Raw genomic sequence first — 16582 nt, forward strand, 5'->3', positions numbered from 1 at the left:
TATAAGAACTGTAAGATGGTTGTTAGAAGTTGCAAATATTTATTGAATATACTTCAAAAACCCAGATCTTAGAATACAAAGCACTTAAAACTATAGCAAATCTGTCATTATATATCTTCAGTATATGTCAATAGTGTATACATCAAGTTAATCTTGTAATAAAGCAGTTCACCATTATTTACATGGGCTGAAAAAAACAATAAATGTCAACAACAAATAACAAACTCAATATGCCACCAAAATCCAAGAGAGAAAGTGCAAGAGAAAGGTATCTAAAGATCAGCAAACTATATTCTTCATTTTGACCCTCTCTGACCAGTGTAGACTGGGAGTACATACATTCAACACTGGAGACAGTGTCAGCTCCAAGTCACTTATTTTGTAATCAGCTGGCCTAATCATCTAGTTTATTACTCCTCCTCCTGACATCCCCACAGGCCTCAGCATCAGTTACATCAGATAGCTGAGACAGGGCTGGACCGACTTTGGTGTTGTCCTCACCTCCCCCATTGGTATGCAAGGTATGCAAGATCTGGTCACTGGGGCGCTTCCAAGATGTTCGAGTGGCAATCCAGAGGATGAGGGCTCCAAAAACCACAAGGAGAACTCCAAGAACGTTCACAAAAATGGCCTCTGGGGGAGACTCCTTGTATGGTGGGTTGCTCCTTAGTGATTAAGTACAAAAAATAAAGTTACACCCATTCTAAAGCAGCGTGCTAATGCATGTACACCTGCTTAGCAAGTTTTTATAAACTCATACAAACTTATTTTTATATACTTACAGGCCAAAAATGAGTTTCTCAGTGATGCCCATAAGTGCCACAGCTATAACACTGGTAAACAGTAAAAGACCACTGTAGACATGCAGGGGCATAAACGCTGCTCTCCAGGATACAGGTGTAAATGGTAACAAGAACATGCCAACCCCAAGAACAAGCTGCTCGGCAAGGGAGAAAAAAACATCCACTTGTGAGATACTGTACTTTTCAAGAATGTTCTTCACTATGACCTTGTGTTTTCAAAACAACCAGAAGAATGAGAGTTTATTGAGGGTTTTTTTTCCCCCTTCTAAAGGAGAATCCATTTCTACGATTCTAGTATTGTGTTGAACCAGTCATGAGCTCCATACAAAGACAAAAACAATAAGGATACAGTGGTTTGAACATGCAACAATAAAGTTCATTTAGGTGTAAAATGTCAAACCTTGCACTATTCTTATCTGGCAGCAATGTCAGTACTGCACCACAAATCCAGGAGCTGTGTTTATCATGCATTTCTTCAATTCATATTGAATAGAGTTTGTTTACCTGCAAGCAGTACAGTATGACCGCTATCAGGCCCAGCCAGCTGTGCAAACTGTACATGTTGGGGATTTTGGCAGCATTGTGGTAGTCAAAAACTGCCACCGTAGCAATAACAGCGAAAATGAAGGCTACTAGGTTCAAGCCTGCATGGATAAACTTCATCAATAGTTTGCTGCGCTGCCAGGTCCAGGGGAGTCTGTAGACAATGATGGCTGCAAGAGAAGGGTAACTCAGTGTGATTCACTGCCACCACGATGCATAAGATAAAACATATTATTTTTCCTTAAAAAGTATCTGCCATTACACTAAGTGAGCTTTTCATGAGTCAGGCGCATATCAAAGTTTGACATAACAAGTGTAATCGATGGGACCCCTTTAAGAAAGCACTACTAATATTAACACTTTTTTTTGGTCGTAAAACAATGTGACGAATACAGGTCATGTGTTAAAAGTTCGTACACCCTCGGGAGCAGACTAAAGTCACAATTTTAATCATTTTACGACACAAGTGCGTGGTTATGGTCACAGCATTATAAGGCTGAAGTTGAACGTTTAGTTTTATAATAATTACGCACTCATCAGTTGCCTCTCCCCTGTGAAGAAGCCCTGTGTAACTTGGTCTTGAGCAAGAATTCCCTTTGTCGTTTAAAAACATCGCCCAAATAAATCCTGACTGTCCACCATGTTTTTAACAAAAAGCAAATAAAAAAGAAAAAAAGGAAGGAAAGAATTTGCTCACCCATTCCCTGCAAGAAAATAAACCCGATCACTATTAAGACCGGATGCCAGTTGAATTCGGCCAGTCCTCCATCCCAGGCTAAACCTCCTTTATAGTAGAGAGCCCATCTTAGCACGAATATTATGGAAACAACGCCGACGGCGGCGGCGGCACTCAGGGCCACCAGGAACTGCTTGAAATTCTCCATCGCCATTAGTTAGGAAGACGGAGCGACTTGACCGGAGCAGCTGTTTCCACAACTACAACAACTACTTGAAGCGGTGGCTGGTGAGGGATGACCGCGGTCACGTGACCCAGAACTGCGCAAATGTTTGGAGGAAAGACGTTTTGTAAGATGTTTTCTTCTTCTTTTTTTCCCGCTGTGTCTTCATCTGACGTCTCCGTTTAGCGAGATAAGCTCCCGTATTTAAGTCTTTCACAGTTTAAGCTTCAGGCGTGCAATAGGTGGAAGAGGTGGGACATTCAACAAAGTTACATTATAGTGCGTCCACACACACCTCAAGTGTTGGGAAGTGACTGCATTCAGGACAATTTTGAGGTTCACCCACTTGTACTTTGCATTGTTACTTCCATCTTGCGCTTGTCTTCTCTAGATTCATATTTTGAACCTCTGGTTGGAAACCCTGGATTACATTATCAAACCACATTGTGTGAGGTAGTTAAAAGAAGCTCCACAGGCCGCTACTTGCACAATGATTCATCACCAGTATGCATAATACACTAATGTGAATTATAATAATATATAATTTGCAGAACAAGTAAATTTTCACTATAATACTTCTAAGAAAACTTTTAAGATTTTTATTTTTTTTAGGTTCTAGCAACAACTGCGCAAAGTTTCAGTTCTAAATATGCACAGAACTCGTTTTTAACAAAACATAAAAACAGGAGGAGTCAGTACTTTACAAAACACAACTAAGTGACTTTTACTTGTAATGGAGTACTTTTACAGTGAGGTATTGGTACTTTTGCTGAAATAAAAGCTGTTAGAGAGTCAATCCAGAAGATAAAAGCTTGTTGATCAAGTTGCTCATTAGTGATTAGTAAAGTCTTAACCTTCCTAAAGCAGTGTGTTAACACCGTGCAACTGGTCTGGAGGGTTTTTGTTGTTGTTGTTTTTGTAAGCTATTACAAGCCTTTATCTCTTTTTTTTATACTTACAAACCAAAAATGAGTTTGTCAGTGATGAGTACTACAGCTTGAACACTGGGAAAAGACCACTGTAGAGATGGAGGGTAGAAAAACTGCTCTGTAGTACACAGGTGTACATAGTATCAAGTAAATACCAAATTCAACCCCAAGATGCTCAGTAAGGGAGAAACAATACCCACTTCTGTGATATTGTTCTAATCAAGACTGTTGTTCACTTTGACTTTGTGTTTTTGAAAAGGCTAGAACTAAAAAAAATGGCTTTTACTACTAATGGTGTACTTTTACTTAATTAAATGATCTCAGTACTTTTTTCACCATTACAGACACCAATACAACATGGAGGGAAAAAATTATAAAAGTAATTTTTTAATTGTAATTTTCTGTGTGATTAACGGAATACATTTGTGTACAACTGCAGCTCGATACAAAACCTGCACTTTCAAATGAATAACAGGGTTGCACTACTTACTTCGAAGAATAAACTAACACATTAAAACTGTGGGTTGTGAAAGCAAGTAGAAAATCTTTCAAACAGATACATATTACACAAAACTGTGGGTTGTGAAAGCAAGTAGAAAATCTTTCAAACAGATACATATTACACGTTACAAGTAACTTTCAATCGTCTTAATATCTGGATGAATATTATGGAAACACACGAGGAAGAAATGCAAAAAATTGAAAATATATATAACATTTTAATTTAAGAAAAACAAGGTAAAAAAAATTCACGTGACTCAGAACATGATTAACTGTAATAATGTGCAGAGACTTGATTTCCAAGAGCTTAATTCATTTTTGTGCCACTTAGTTTCTGGCAGCCTTGAGCTTGTAAACATGGCAGCAGAAGCTGGTGTTCTTTTGTTCAATATGAACAATTGTGTCTTTGTCAAAGAACAGCTCGTGCCGATAAGTCTGAAACAGGAGATAAGAGCAGACATGAATCCATCTAAGCAAACACTTCAGCAAAATGTCGACGTAGTCATGTCATGCGACTCACCTCATCCCAAGGCTCAATCAGATCAACCGTCCGAAGTAACTGCCCGCTCTGGTTGTCATGCAGTTGGATGTGGGCTTTTCCTTCCCCCTCCTCACCATTAGTTACCACTACTGCCAAAAGGTTCAGCTCGTCTTCATACTCCACCGTACGGAAAGTCTGTTAAACACAAAGGCTCGTTATTGTGAACTCCTCTCATCACAGAAGTGGTGCACAGTTCCCTGGATGTATAGCAACACCTATGCTAAATATGCACATAAGCCTCATGTCTCAATAAAGGGCAGCTCTGAAACACTCTTGTTGCAACAGGATCAATGACTAAAGCGTAATCTCTTCGGTACCTCTTGATCTGGGTCATCATCCAGCTGATGAAATCTTCTCTTCACCGTGCGGCCCGATGAGGTGAAAGTGACTTGTGATGCAGGCTACAGCAGATGGCGAGCAGGAACATTACATTTTTACTGAGTGGACAGAGTTATCACATTTGATTTCCCACCAGGGTCACAGAGAAAGTGTGAAACATGCACGAGGCTGATGGTCAAAGGTTAACTAAACCTGCAGTGAGTACAGCATTTAGAGGGGGCCTTGTAGGTAAATGAGCGTGATACTTACAGGGTTGTTTCGACGGGTCACCATAGAGAAATCTTCAACTACCTTTGATGGAAAACCACTGTTCGGTTCACCAAGGATCTTTAGGACACTTGGAGAAAGGAAAACAAATCTTGCAAACGCAGTCACAGTCTTCATTTTACTATGAAGAGGCTGACAGTAGTACTCACTTTATGATGGACGGTCCAACATGAATGATTCTTCCTGAGTCATCTGGGTGGAAGAAGATCCCATCATTCTCTAGAGAGCAGCAGTTCATGTTTTGTATTCCATTTGTTGCCTAATGTGATAAAATGACAAAGACATGCATTATTAATTGTGATTCAACTCTAAAGTCTGAATATTTTATATCTCTACCAGAGCAACGTTCCTGTCATTGTCAGTAAAGTCATTTGATTGTATGGGACCCAGTAAAATCTTTTTAAAAACGTAATGAATTTTAATGTAATGTAATGAATCTCACTGTATCTTTCCATTAATGTGTCCATCTTGTACTATTTCATTATTGTTTGGTTAAGAACTGTTCTTGACTCATCAACTGATGCGTGTATTTCAGTAAAATGTACTTTTAACTCAATTCCAATCATCAAAATCTAATTTTAAAAAATCCTAAATAACTTTTTAAGATTCTACAGCAGTCCGATGGCGGTGGGATTTCAACTGATTGCTAATCTAATCTAATGCGATTACTCTGAGCTGTGCCTTTATTTGAGATACAGTGGAGTTCCTTTTCAACTGTAATGTGCCAATGGACTTGTGTGCTTGAGAGTTTGTAAAGTTGATACAACTTGTGGAATCAGGATTGCGTAAAAGCTAACACTTGACTTATTAAAACCAGATACCCAAAGTACAGCTTAACCGCTGTAGCTGGTTGTGTGAAAATGCTGCTTGTGGTGCAGCTATAGAGCTCCGAGGTGCCCTAAACTACCTGTATATTTATCTTTTACACTGTAAGCTTCTGCTATATTTTTTTTCTGTTGTCTCAACATGTTGATCAGGAAAACCCTGTGGTTTCTTGTCTTATATTGAGTATGGCAGCTTAAACATGATATAATGTTTGTCGTAAAATAAACCAATTCTGTGGTAATCTTTAAAAAAAATACAAAGAAATTTGTTTTGCACATGCAGCAAAGATGTACACAAAAGTGGTTGGACCATTTTGTGGAGATTTGAATAGTGATTACAGGTTGTGGCTCTGTCCTGCTCTGTCCAGCAGCTGAATACAAAGACTGTCACAAACATCTGTGGCACTTCTTACCCTGACACTCTGAATGGGCTCTTACCAATTTGGTGACAGTTAAGTCTACTACACAGTGACATTAGGGATTTTTATCTATAATAGCCAAGCATATGCCATAGTTTGTACATAAACGCTCAAATGATCATTGAAATGTCATGTTATACTGTATGGTTAAAGACGACCGTTTAAATCTACCGTAGTGCTGTCCTTGAGTGCACAGATGTGGTGAGTCCCTCTGTGATTTTTATGTGGTGGAGTGTAGATGTAGTGCCAAGGGTAGCCACCAATCTGGACACTGTTGTTAGAGCATGACACCTCAAAAAGCACTGGAGGGCAATCTGTGCAATAAAAAAAAAAAATTAAAAAAAAAGTTGTTCATAGTAGGCATGGGAATCTCACACCTCACAATTCAATCCAATTCTGATTCAGAGGATTACAACTTGATCATAAAATAATGCATCAATGAGTCTTTGTGCATCTTGATGCATCAAAATTTTTGATTGCGACTGAATGAGACTACACAGTGTGTCTCGTCCACATCACAATGCACCTAACACCCCCACTCGACAACCCCCCAACCCTCCGTGGCCAAGCAGGCCTACTGCCTTCTTTTAACATAAAAGTACTACAGGTGTAGACTTAAAAACAGACTCACCTGTGATCTGGATATTCACTGGAATGCCAAATGGGATATCTCCCACTGTTTTGCCTCCAAGAAGTGAGCTCTCCTTTCCAAGTGTTAACTTCTCTGTCAAGTACTGAAAATGTCCATCAAATACACAGAGACGTGAGCAGCAAGATGACTCAGGATTATAACACACCAAATATAGTCAGAATCTTTATCTAATGTATTTCTGATGCATTGTTTCAATCTGCTATTAGATATCAAAAATAATCAGACTGTTGAATATCGTGCAGGGATTTTTCAGGATAGAAAAAAACAAATCAAACATACCCTTTGGATAATGTACTCGAAGCTGTACAGCTTCACTGATTTGTTGCTGTAAGACACCACGAGGACACCTTGAGACAGTACAACATCAGTAACGCCATTTCCAAATATCTGAAACAATAAGATTTACATTTTAGTTATGACATATTACGCCTGCAGGCACACTTAAAAACTAATAAACTACAAAAAAAATCTGCATACCTTTTTGGTAATCTCCAAAATGCCCACAATTTGCAAGGGGAAAACATGAAAGATGGCCAGGTGCATCACTGTGTTCTGACTAATACCTGCCTGTGAATAAAAAAAAAGAAAAAAAGAACAAGGTCTACACAAGGCTAATGCTGTCATCTTTTCTCCACATAGTTGAATAAATGAGACACAGAAAATACACTGGCAATAAATTTAAATTTTGTCATTCATAAGGCAAGAATGCCAAACTTTTATCGCTTCCAGCTACTCAAATGTGAAGACGTTTGTCTGATTATTGAAACTGAATATTTTCGGCTCTCACATCGTTTGATGGACAAATAAGATTTCAACTTCAGCGTAGTAGGCGACAGATTATATGACAGTGAAAAACCGCAGGTTGCTGCCCTTGAGTAGTGATATTTAAATCCCTTAAATGACCTTGAGTGATTTATTTCCCTTGATTTATGCAATACACCCATCAAAATTTATGAACCTTAGGAAATTCCATTTACAACGAGATCCTAAGCTTTATTACCTTCTATGATGTGTCCTGTCACTATAAAACAAGACACAAAAACTTAGGGAAATAAAGGGACTGACCTTACCTGTCGTTCTAAAGATGTTTCTTTGTTTTGAACAGACTTAACAAAAAACATTTCCTGAGAAACATCCCAGCTAAGATACCTGCCAAAAAACAACAAAGGTTATATGGTTTTTTTTTTTTTAAATGATCCAAAACTGAAAATAAATGTTTTAATATCTACTTCTCAGAACTCAGAGCCTTGACGATACCTGAACTTGTGTTTTGAAGAGAGGTAAACTCTCTGCAGCTCTTCTCCCGTTTCAGCTGAAAGGCGATACAGCCAGTTATTGGCTGTCAAAGCCAAGAGGCTGGGTTTATGATCAGATGGGGAAGCTAATGTTTTGTCCTGTCAAAAAGACAAATTAAACAACAATCTGCACCTGGGCTATTGAAATCTGACCAGTGCATGTTCAGTGACAGTCCAAAAGAGGTGTTTAATTTCACTTACAAGTGGGCTCTGACACAGCAAAGCATCTTCAAATTTCTCCAACTTCGACCTCTTGGGCAGCTTGTATAGAACTTGAGGCTCTGAATGAACACTGAAACCAGAAAATGTAATCACTGATTGTGTGTCAAGAGTACAAAGGTTTTAGTGTATTTATTCTGTTAGTGTTGCTTACATACATGCCATGGACAGTGTAAACATCATCAGATTTACATCGCTCTATTCACAAAGAACTAAATTACACTTGTGGGTAAAATTTTATCCGGTTAATTCAGAGTGACAATAGCAGCCACCAAATTCATGAAAGGAGGCCATCAGCCATGACTGATTTGAGATTTGTGTTAGTTGACTTATATTTAAGGGCATTCATATGCTAATTCATATATTTGAATTTATCTGTAGCTTTGAATGGAGAATTTCCACACTGTGAGACTAGTAAAGGTTTATCTTATCTTATCTTTACACTATTATTCTGTATTGTATCTGGGCTCAAAACTGAAAACAATTCAAGTTAATTATTTATACTTACCAACTGTAGCAGGTCTGATAATTTTCAAAGTAGATTTTACCATTCTCATACGTTATTGTAGATTTTGAGATCTTGCTCCATACTTTAATGAAATTCCTGCTCTCCTACAATATATCAACAATAAAGAGTACAGTATATTAGTAAAAAAAAAATACTCACTGGACGCAAATATCCACTGTGAATATCTAAATCGACTTTATTACCTGAAAAGTGAGAGCTCTAAGGACCTTCATATTGTGTCTGATCATGGTCCCGGCATCCCTGATACCTCTGCCCCTCTGGCTCAACAGCTCAGTGGCGTTCACGGTTCTTCTTCTCTTGTAAGGCGCCATCAGCAGGTAACACTTATCACTACAGGAGGAATGTGAGGTAGCATGTCAAGAGTTGACAACCTGTCAACCCGAGACCTGACCCCAAGACCACACAGCCAGAGCCAGGTGAGGGCAACACGATTTCCGTAACGTTACAAAACCTCACTGAGCTCCGTCTTTTCCGCAGTCACTAAGGCATCTCTGCGGCTCAAGGCTTAGCTAACACGATAAGTTAACAGCTAACTAAAGTTAGCGCCGTTGAGCTAGCGCACCGCGATATCTCGTTTACTCAAAAGTACTTCCGGGTTCGTTATGTTTTATCGGAGCGTTTGTTGTCCAGCAGTGATACAACTTAGTGAGATCAGCAGTTAAAAGTTGGGTAATAATGTCGCATTTTTTCATCAGTGTGGCTTTAGTTAGCTGGCAGTGCTAACTACTCTGTCTCTCGCTCCATTTTTGTAGTCTTCACAGCCGTCTTCTTCTACTCGGCCTCAGCATCCAGCTTGGAATGTTAGCGCCCTCCTCTCAGCTGTTTGTATGGTGATCGTAGATCAGGGGTCGGCAACGCGCGGCTCTGGAGCCGCATGCGGTTCTTCAGCGCCTCCCTAGTGGCTCTCTGGAGCTTTTTCAAAAAAGTATGAAAATGGGAAGAAATAGGGGGGGATATATATTTTGTTTTAATATGGTTTCTGTAGGAGGACAAACATGACACAAACATTCTTAACGTTTTCCAGTGCTGTAAAAATGTTTATAATAAATATTAAATTTCAACATTTCTGTCAACGACGATGTGCGTCACAGCCTGCGACACACGTTTCAGGCGGCGCGGTGCCACGCAGGTGGCTGTTGTAAACAAACCGGCGGGTGTGTCATGGGCCATGGATCCCAAAGGGAAAAAGCGAAAGATAGCTGATGAGAACAGAGGATTCAAGGAAGAATGGACCGAATCATTTGCTTTCATTGCCGATGCGGAAGGATTGCCTGCATGTTTGCTTTGTAATGAGAAGTTGTTAAATGACAAAAAGAGTAATTTGGAAAGACATTTCCAGGGAAGGCATGCTAAATTTGCAGCAGAACACCCAGTTGGGAGTGAGAGAAAAAGTGCGATTGCTTTACTTCTGGAGAAATTAGAGGAGCGCAAAGATAGATTTAAGAAGTGGATTGCATCTCCAAACTCCACTTCTGCTGCTAGTTTTGTTGCAACAAATAATGTTGCAACAAAAAAATAAAATAAAAATAGATAATAAAGCGTGGAAAACCGTTCACAGATGGTGAGTACATGAAGGATTCATTCATCAAACTGGTCATTTTGGTAAGCTAATATAGCTAATATACACTTACAGCCTGTATTCCCTTCATATAAGGCTTTTAATTTTTTGCGGCTCCAGACAGATTTGTTTTTTTGTTCTTTTGGTTCAATATGGCTTTTTGAACATTTTGGGTTGCCGACCCCTGTCGTAGATCAAACCTTCACCTCAAAATTTAGTTTTCTCGTCTTTATTTCCCCTTTAAGTAACTTAAACTAATACACTAAAATATTAATTCCAAACTTTTGGCAATATTGTTCCATTTAATTGAAATATTCCAGAAGCATTCTGCATTCTTTTATTAACATTTTCTCAAAAAGGTAGGTCAGTTAACAGGTCAAGACTTTGTTGTTGTTAAGAGTTGTCCTTTGTACACCTTTAGGTCTGGAAAAGAAGCCTCTCATGTCTTAAAATCTCTCCCCAAATAGCAAAATGAGTGATGAGTGACTTAAAATATGCTATTTAGTTTCCTGTTGGATGCTTTGCCATTCGTTTCAGCAGGTCCATTTTTTGATATCTTGTCAATTGGTTTAAGTTTCCTGCGCACCATGGGGCAGAGCCCATAGATCTACAAGAGACTAAAAACTAAGTACCTTAGCATTCAGACTGAATTGCTGTTTTGTTTTTACTTAGTTTCACAACCTTATTCTATTTATGAAAAAATCTGAAGCATAATTTCTAAGTTTGAAGTTTGCCCGATGGTGTGTTTTGTGTACTTGTATTTATACTTAAGTGAAAATTCTTTGTGAAAATAAAATATATGTGGAAAAAAAATTATCAAGTTATTTTGTTAGCATGAAAGAGCTACATTTTTAGGCATAGGTGCAGTGTCAAAGCCCTGTAAAATGTATCCAACTCTTCCTGTTTTTTTTACAGAGTAAATGCACAAGCTGTGGAGCTCCTCTGTAGCCAGATTGGCTCCAGTTTTCATCAGATTGTCCTCAAGATTAAAGAGCACAGGAGGAAGACCTTCAGCGCCGCTCGGTTCACGGATTCTGACAAACCCTGATGACATCTTTAAGCACAACATGTGGTCAGTGATGTACTTCAGTGAGACTTTAATCTGTCACCCATATACATTTTATGGCAATAGGATTACAGTTTAGGTGCGCCTACTTCTCTCAACACAGAGCTAAAATTTAGGGCTACAGTGGACAGCTTTCTGATCTGATCAGCTTTCAGCGCATTAATATCTTTTAGATTTGTATTTTCTGTTGTTTGGTACAAATACTATGTTTGAACATATTTATCAGCTTTTATAATGCTTATATATTTTAGGGATCATGTACAATGGACAGAAGAGGAGAAAGAAAACGCACGGCTGAAGGCAGAAGAAAATTCATGTATACAAATTCCTTTAAACGAGCAAGGCAAGAATCTATTTCTGCAATAAATGTTTTTCCAGATATGTTTAGATATGATTGGCCTTATGTGGCAAATAAACCTTGTATTACGTAATATTCTTAAATCTCCTTCACACAGGTAAATTTGACACAGAGGCATGGCAATACTGGGACAAGTTTTATAGGACGCACCAGAATAAGTTCTTTAAAGATCGCAAGTGGCTGTTTTTAGAATTCCCAGAACTGCTTCCTTCAGGTGTGAAAAGCCAAGACACAAACAGGTGCCTGGGTGATCAGCAGGCGAAATACTCATTGCCTACTGGATACGACACAGAAACCAGACTCTGGCAACACAATGGCCTCACACACTGTCACAGAAACACAGACACCTCAGATCATCCAGGAGCAGCACTGGAAAAAGATGAAGCTGACATACAGATGACTCCTTTCCCTGGCCAGCATGCATCTTTCAGGATCTTGGAGGTTTTCAGAACTGTTCATATGTACTAATGATTTGATCATTTTAATACAGAATGTTTGATGTTAACCATTACACAACTGCGATGTAAAACATAGCAAATTGTCAGACCCTATGCTAAAATTGCCAGCAGTATTGTCATGTTTCACTTGGCAGAAACATCAACAAAATATATTTTCTCTTCACAGGTTGGATGTGGGGTTGGCAACAGTGTATTTCCCATCTCTAACTCCATAAAGTGAGTAAATATTTTGACATAATTCCACATATTCCGTTTAAATGAACCATTTCTACATCATTCATTTGGATCACAAGCTGTTCATTCAACCTGTGTTTACAGAAGCAAAAATGTTTAAATACTCTCAATATTAGCCAAAATACTGTATTATTTTTATTTTTATTATTTATATTGCAAGCACAATGACATTATCCTACACGTCCCCAACTAGCACAAAGCTGTGGCTCCTCATGAGTAATAAGTTGTAACATTGTTGAAGTACAGAACTACCATAGCATGAAATGTGCAAATATCGCTTCCACTGTTAACATACACTTTAACCAAACACTGACTGCTTCTCTGAAGCTCGAAAAGGCCGGTTGAGACAACTGATATGCTGAATTTGAAATACAAGCTGCAACAAATGTTAAAACTTTTAAAGAAAAAAATTCACCGTTAATGGGTGTGTAAATACAAACAGTTCTTAATAAGTCTTTTTCAGAGTAGACATTTTGACTTCTTGTAGCAGGAAGATCATAGGGTTTACTAATAACATTAATGGTGGCTGTTGTCACAGTGAGCCCACATTAAAAAAAAAAACAGGACCCTGAAACTGAAGTACCTAAATGGGATTCAGCCATCATTAATTTCATTTTTAGACATTTTCTTTTCCTGCTGTGATATGTCTGACAGTCTTCTGTGAAAACAGCACTTTATGGTTCTTCAGATTCCTGGTGTGTTATCACACAGTTGTACTTTATTTATATTGACTTAAATGGGTGATAAATTAGCTGCTGTCTTTCACAGAGAAATGGACGCTTTTTTGTACTGTTGTGACTTCTCCCCATGTGCCATTCAGCTGGTCAAAGTAAGCATTTCTAATATACTTGAGCATATATACTGCACCTAGGTTAATCATTTCTTCAGAGCAGTACTGACTCACTTATATTTTAACGGTTATCTGGACAATATGTTGAGGGGAATTACAGTCATCAGATTATGATTAGGCCCGTCATGTCAGAAACTACATTTAGATAGATTACATTACATTTGAAGGAAATATATTTAATCTATTCATTGTAAAGCTATTGTCATTCTTTGAGCTTTCTATGATAATGATTTTTTCATTGTGATTTGAATATTATGTGTGCCAAATTTAAAGCTACAGTTTGGTTTCAGACTTAACAAATGTCAATTTTGAATTGGATTTGAATTAAACAGGGTGTGTATATGTTCAGGAGTTAGCACAGGATGTGCGACATGAGTTCAACGATTGCTCAGGGGGATCCTAAGATACAAGATAGGCCCCGCCCACATGCACCAATAAATATGCCATTTTAGATTTTGGTCAGTACCTGCCTACACAACATGCACAGCAAAATTGGTGAAATTCTGTAGGTGCAGTGTCAGAGCGCTGTAAAAATTCTTCACTGTGTTTTTGGTACCAGGGGCACTCTCTGTGGGTCAGGCTCAAGTTGGTTTGGTAGGCCTTTTACCATATATGACCTGAAGATACGTGCCCAATGACTGGAGACACTGTTAGAGAAGTATTTCACTGCTAGAAAGATGGTCTTGGCTTGCATATTACTTCCAGATATTGTGCCAAGTTTCATGTTTTTAGCTTATTCAAGGTTACAGAAATTTGCACTGATGGAGCAGAAATACTACTACTAATTATAATCTAGCACAAAAACAAATGGTCTATAATAATATATAAATTTTATTATTGACACAGTGAATTTACACTTTAGCCTTACCTAAAACAACTGCATAATTATACTGATATAATTTCCTTATAAGCAGCCTTTTACAGAAGGATTGCAAATGTCGCAGGATCCTTACAATTTTGAAGACACGTTAAGTATGATAGAGAAATGATGGCAAGGGAGAAATTTTTGTAACTAAAAAAGTTAGCCTCCTTTATTTTCCTCATATAGGACCATCCAGACTACGATGACTCAGTGTGTCATGCCTTTGTCCATGACATTTGTGAGGAGATGGCCTCCTTTCCCTTCCCTCCTCGGAGCCTGGATGTTATTCTGGCTGTCTTTGTGCTCTCCTCCATTCACCCAGACCGGTAGGTGAAGGTTAAGACAAAGGAGAGTCCTACATCATTTCTCACCTACCAGACCCTCCTCCACAACCTCTACATCACCCCTACCCACCTTCACTTTTCACAGGCTTTGTTTGAATGCCATCACAAAAGCCAAATACAAATCTAACTATATTGTGCTACTGAGTAAAACAAGTTAACTGCACTATGATTTGCTTTCCATTTGAGCATTAAGGGATGGGAGCATGCTTATTTTAAAAGCATAACGTGGCAGTTGTCAGTTGAATAAACCATTCAAACCTGGCTCCTCCTCCAGCATTGTTTGAACGAGCTGGACAGTGAATGAAGATGGGGCGCAGCTTTAGTGTGAACAAAGCAGTGAATCAAAAAGATGATATGCTGGTTTGTGACTGTTTTAGAGTGATTACGTTCTAATACACAAATAAACATTCCCACATCGCCCTGCAGGAATGTGCCACATTGTGGAATTTTTCAGTCAATAAGTGCAGGCTCCATCCTGTCCGGTGTTAACCTCTTTGCTTCGTGTGCATGTGTGTATGAATCTATGCATTGTTTTTCAGGGGAATATTCTGCATGTTATGCCTTTTAATTTTTAGGCTGTAGTATTACCAAATGCACTTAGATTAGCTACTCAGCACTGTCCATGTAATGTAATGTGTACATTTCAGGTGTTTTACTTTACTTGTGTGACTGTTTAAGGCTAAATGAAGATATTCCCACATAGCCTATATTTTCTCCAGAGTTACCTGAATCTTCATTGGCCCATCTTACAGCATGTTGTTTGGTTAATTGATATTTCATTGACAGAATCCAAGGGGTTGTGAACAGACTATCTGCATACCTGAAACATGGAGGGATATTACTATTCCGTGATTATGGGAGATTTGACATATCACAACTCAGGTTTAAGAAGGGTGAGTTTACAGTAATGCACACCTAAATACAACCATTCGATCTGCTTAACCTCAGTTGTTATATATTCCGTGTACTCTTCTGTGTGGAGTGTTTTTTTGGCGATTGAATACTTTTCATTTTTCGTTTAATCTTGGAATCTCTCACAATCAGGACGGTGCTTATCAGAGAATTTCTACACACGTGGAGATGGAACCTGTGTGTACTTTTTCACTAAAGGTAATTCTGAAACATGAGCTGTGCTTTTTCTTCCACATGGAGTAAATAATTTCTTATTAGTCTGTAGCTTCCATTGAAGAAACTGGGCTAATGTCATTGCTATTTTTTTCTGGGATTATGGAGATTTTAGGAACCTGGGACGTGTTTACATTCAGCATGTGTTTGTATTTGGAGGTGCCTGAACTGATAAACATGGCATATTTACCCTGGAAATGTGTTAATATATATATATATATATATATATGTAAATATCTTATATCTTATATTTTATTTGATATTTTTATCTATTTGTTCCTATCTTTTAATTTTCTTGGTCGGTAAAATTGCAGTGTCTGTAAGAAAGAAGAATTTCCCCTCTGGGATAAGAGAGATTCAAGGATTTAAGGAGCTGTATTGTCATTTCACACATGTTAAAAACATGAGGTGGAACGAAATTAGTTTCCCTGGTCCCGCTTAAGCCCAATGACATATATAAGAAAATAGCAAAATAACTATAAATATAAAACAGCAGGATACTATAAACAATGAAATGACAACAATATATACAACATTTGAGGTAGTGTGCAATGGCTGTGGCTGTGCAATCCTGGCTACAGCCCTGGTTACTGACTGTTCTTATACATATTTTTACAGAAGAAGTTCATGATTTATTTTCCAATGCTGGACTGGAAGAAGTTCAGAATCTAGAAGACAGACGACTCCAAGTGAACAGAGGAAAGAAAGTTGCAATGCATCGGGTTTGGATGCAGAGCAAGTACAGGAAATTATATCCCCCTTCACCATCCTAACACCCCATCATGCACAGCCTTTTTTGAAGCGATAGAACTTTTTTTATATATGACTTTTTATACTGTGATACTCATTCATTCATTCAGTCTTTTTTTCCATATTGAAAGAAGGTGTGTACAACCAGAAGACTGTTTACAATAAACTTGAAAAGCGTCAAACAAAACTAGTATTTTCTGGTCTTGTATGTGGTAGA

The 16582-nt window shown here is 38.3% G+C and overlaps 3 protein-coding genes across 5 annotated transcripts; 1 reads left to right on the forward strand and 2 right to left on the reverse strand.

Moving 5' to 3' along the window:
• Positions 1 to 22: 22 nt before the first annotated feature.
• Positions 23 to 2405, reverse strand: LOC124067679 (plasma membrane ascorbate-dependent reductase CYBRD1). Its single transcript, XM_046405256.1, has 4 exons — positions 2044 to 2405; positions 1308 to 1516; positions 783 to 937; positions 23 to 665 (listed from the first exon to the last, which is right to left on the reverse strand). The coding sequence occupies exons 1-4, from the start codon at positions 2234 to 2236 to the stop codon at positions 395 to 397; spliced, it is 828 nt and encodes a 275-aa protein (XP_046261212.1). The 5' UTR covers positions 2237 to 2405; the 3' UTR covers positions 23 to 394.
• A 1134-nt stretch (positions 2406 to 3539) lies between these two features.
• Positions 3540 to 9078, reverse strand: dcaf17 (ddb1 and cul4 associated factor 17). The gene is made up of 14 exons (XM_046405252.1): positions 8943 to 9078; positions 8740 to 8843; positions 8214 to 8304; positions 7975 to 8111; positions 7788 to 7866; positions 7195 to 7284; positions 6997 to 7104; positions 6697 to 6799; positions 6237 to 6379; positions 4972 to 5081; positions 4805 to 4892; positions 4534 to 4617; positions 4196 to 4351; positions 3540 to 4110 (listed from the first exon to the last, which is right to left on the reverse strand). Exons 1-14 carry the CDS (start codon positions 9069 to 9071, stop codon positions 4003 to 4005), a joined length of 1530 nt encoding a protein of 509 aa, XP_046261208.1. The 5' UTR covers positions 9072 to 9078; the 3' UTR covers positions 3540 to 4002.
• On the forward strand, positions 9042 to 16552 carry mettl8 (methyltransferase 8, methylcytidine). 3 transcript variants are annotated; one of them, XM_046405253.1, is made up of 10 exons: positions 9042 to 9176; positions 11234 to 11390; positions 11636 to 11727; positions 11840 to 12183; positions 12367 to 12416; positions 13203 to 13263; positions 14333 to 14472; positions 15277 to 15383; positions 15535 to 15600; positions 16234 to 16552. In XM_046405253.1, exons 2-10 carry the CDS (start codon positions 11239 to 11241, stop codon positions 16386 to 16388), a joined length of 1167 nt encoding a protein of 388 aa, XP_046261209.1. In that variant the 5' UTR covers positions 9042 to 9176; positions 11234 to 11238; the 3' UTR covers positions 16389 to 16552. The 3 variants fall into 3 exon arrangements, with proteins under 3 accessions (XP_046261209.1, XP_046261211.1, XP_046261210.1); XM_046405255.1 differs by having other exon boundaries at positions 11957 to 12183; XM_046405254.1 differs by lacking the exon at positions 9042 to 9176 and adding an exon at positions 10273 to 10321.
• Positions 16553 to 16582: the final 30 nt, after the last annotated feature.

This window comes from Scatophagus argus, chromosome 11, assembly GCF_020382885.2.
Source record: "Scatophagus argus isolate fScaArg1 chromosome 11, fScaArg1.pri, whole genome shotgun sequence".
Classification (NCBI taxonomy): domain Eukaryota; kingdom Metazoa; phylum Chordata; class Actinopteri; family Scatophagidae; genus Scatophagus; species Scatophagus argus.

Coding starts and splice junctions, on each gene's coding strand:
- dcaf17 (XM_046405252.1), bottom strand. CDS start 9,071: ATGGCGCCTTACAAGAGAAGAAGAACCGTGAACGCCACTGAGCTGTTG. Junction 8,844..8,942: donor TTAGAGCTCTCACTTTTCAG/GTAATAAAGTCG, acceptor GATATATTGTAG/GAGAGCAGGAATTTCATTAA. Junction 4,893..4,971: donor GTTGGACCGTCCATCATAAA/GTGAGTACTACT, acceptor CCTTTCTCCAAG/TGTCCTAAAGATCCTTGGTG.
- mettl8 (XM_046405253.1), top strand. CDS start 11,239: ATGCACAAGCTGTGGAGCTCCTCTGTAGCCAGATTGGCTCCAGTTTTC. Junction 11,728..11,839: donor AATTCCTTTAAACGAGCAAG/GCAAGAATCTAT, acceptor TCCTTCACACAG/GTAAATTTGACACAGAGGCA. Junction 14,473..15,276: donor TCCTCCATTCACCCAGACCG/GTAGGTGAAGGT, acceptor TTTCATTGACAG/AATCCAAGGGGTTGTGAACA.
- LOC124067679 (XM_046405256.1), bottom strand. CDS start 2,236: ATGGCGATGGAGAATTTCAAGCAGTTCCTGGTGGCCCTGAGTGCCGCC. Junction 1,517..2,043: donor TATTTTCTTGCAGGGAATGG/GTGAGCAAATTC, acceptor CTTCTCTTGCAG/CCATCATTGTCTACAGACTC. Junction 938..1,307: donor TCATACTGTACTGCTTGCAG/GTAAACAAACTC, acceptor CTTGCCGAGCAG/CTTGTTCTTGGGGTTGGCAT.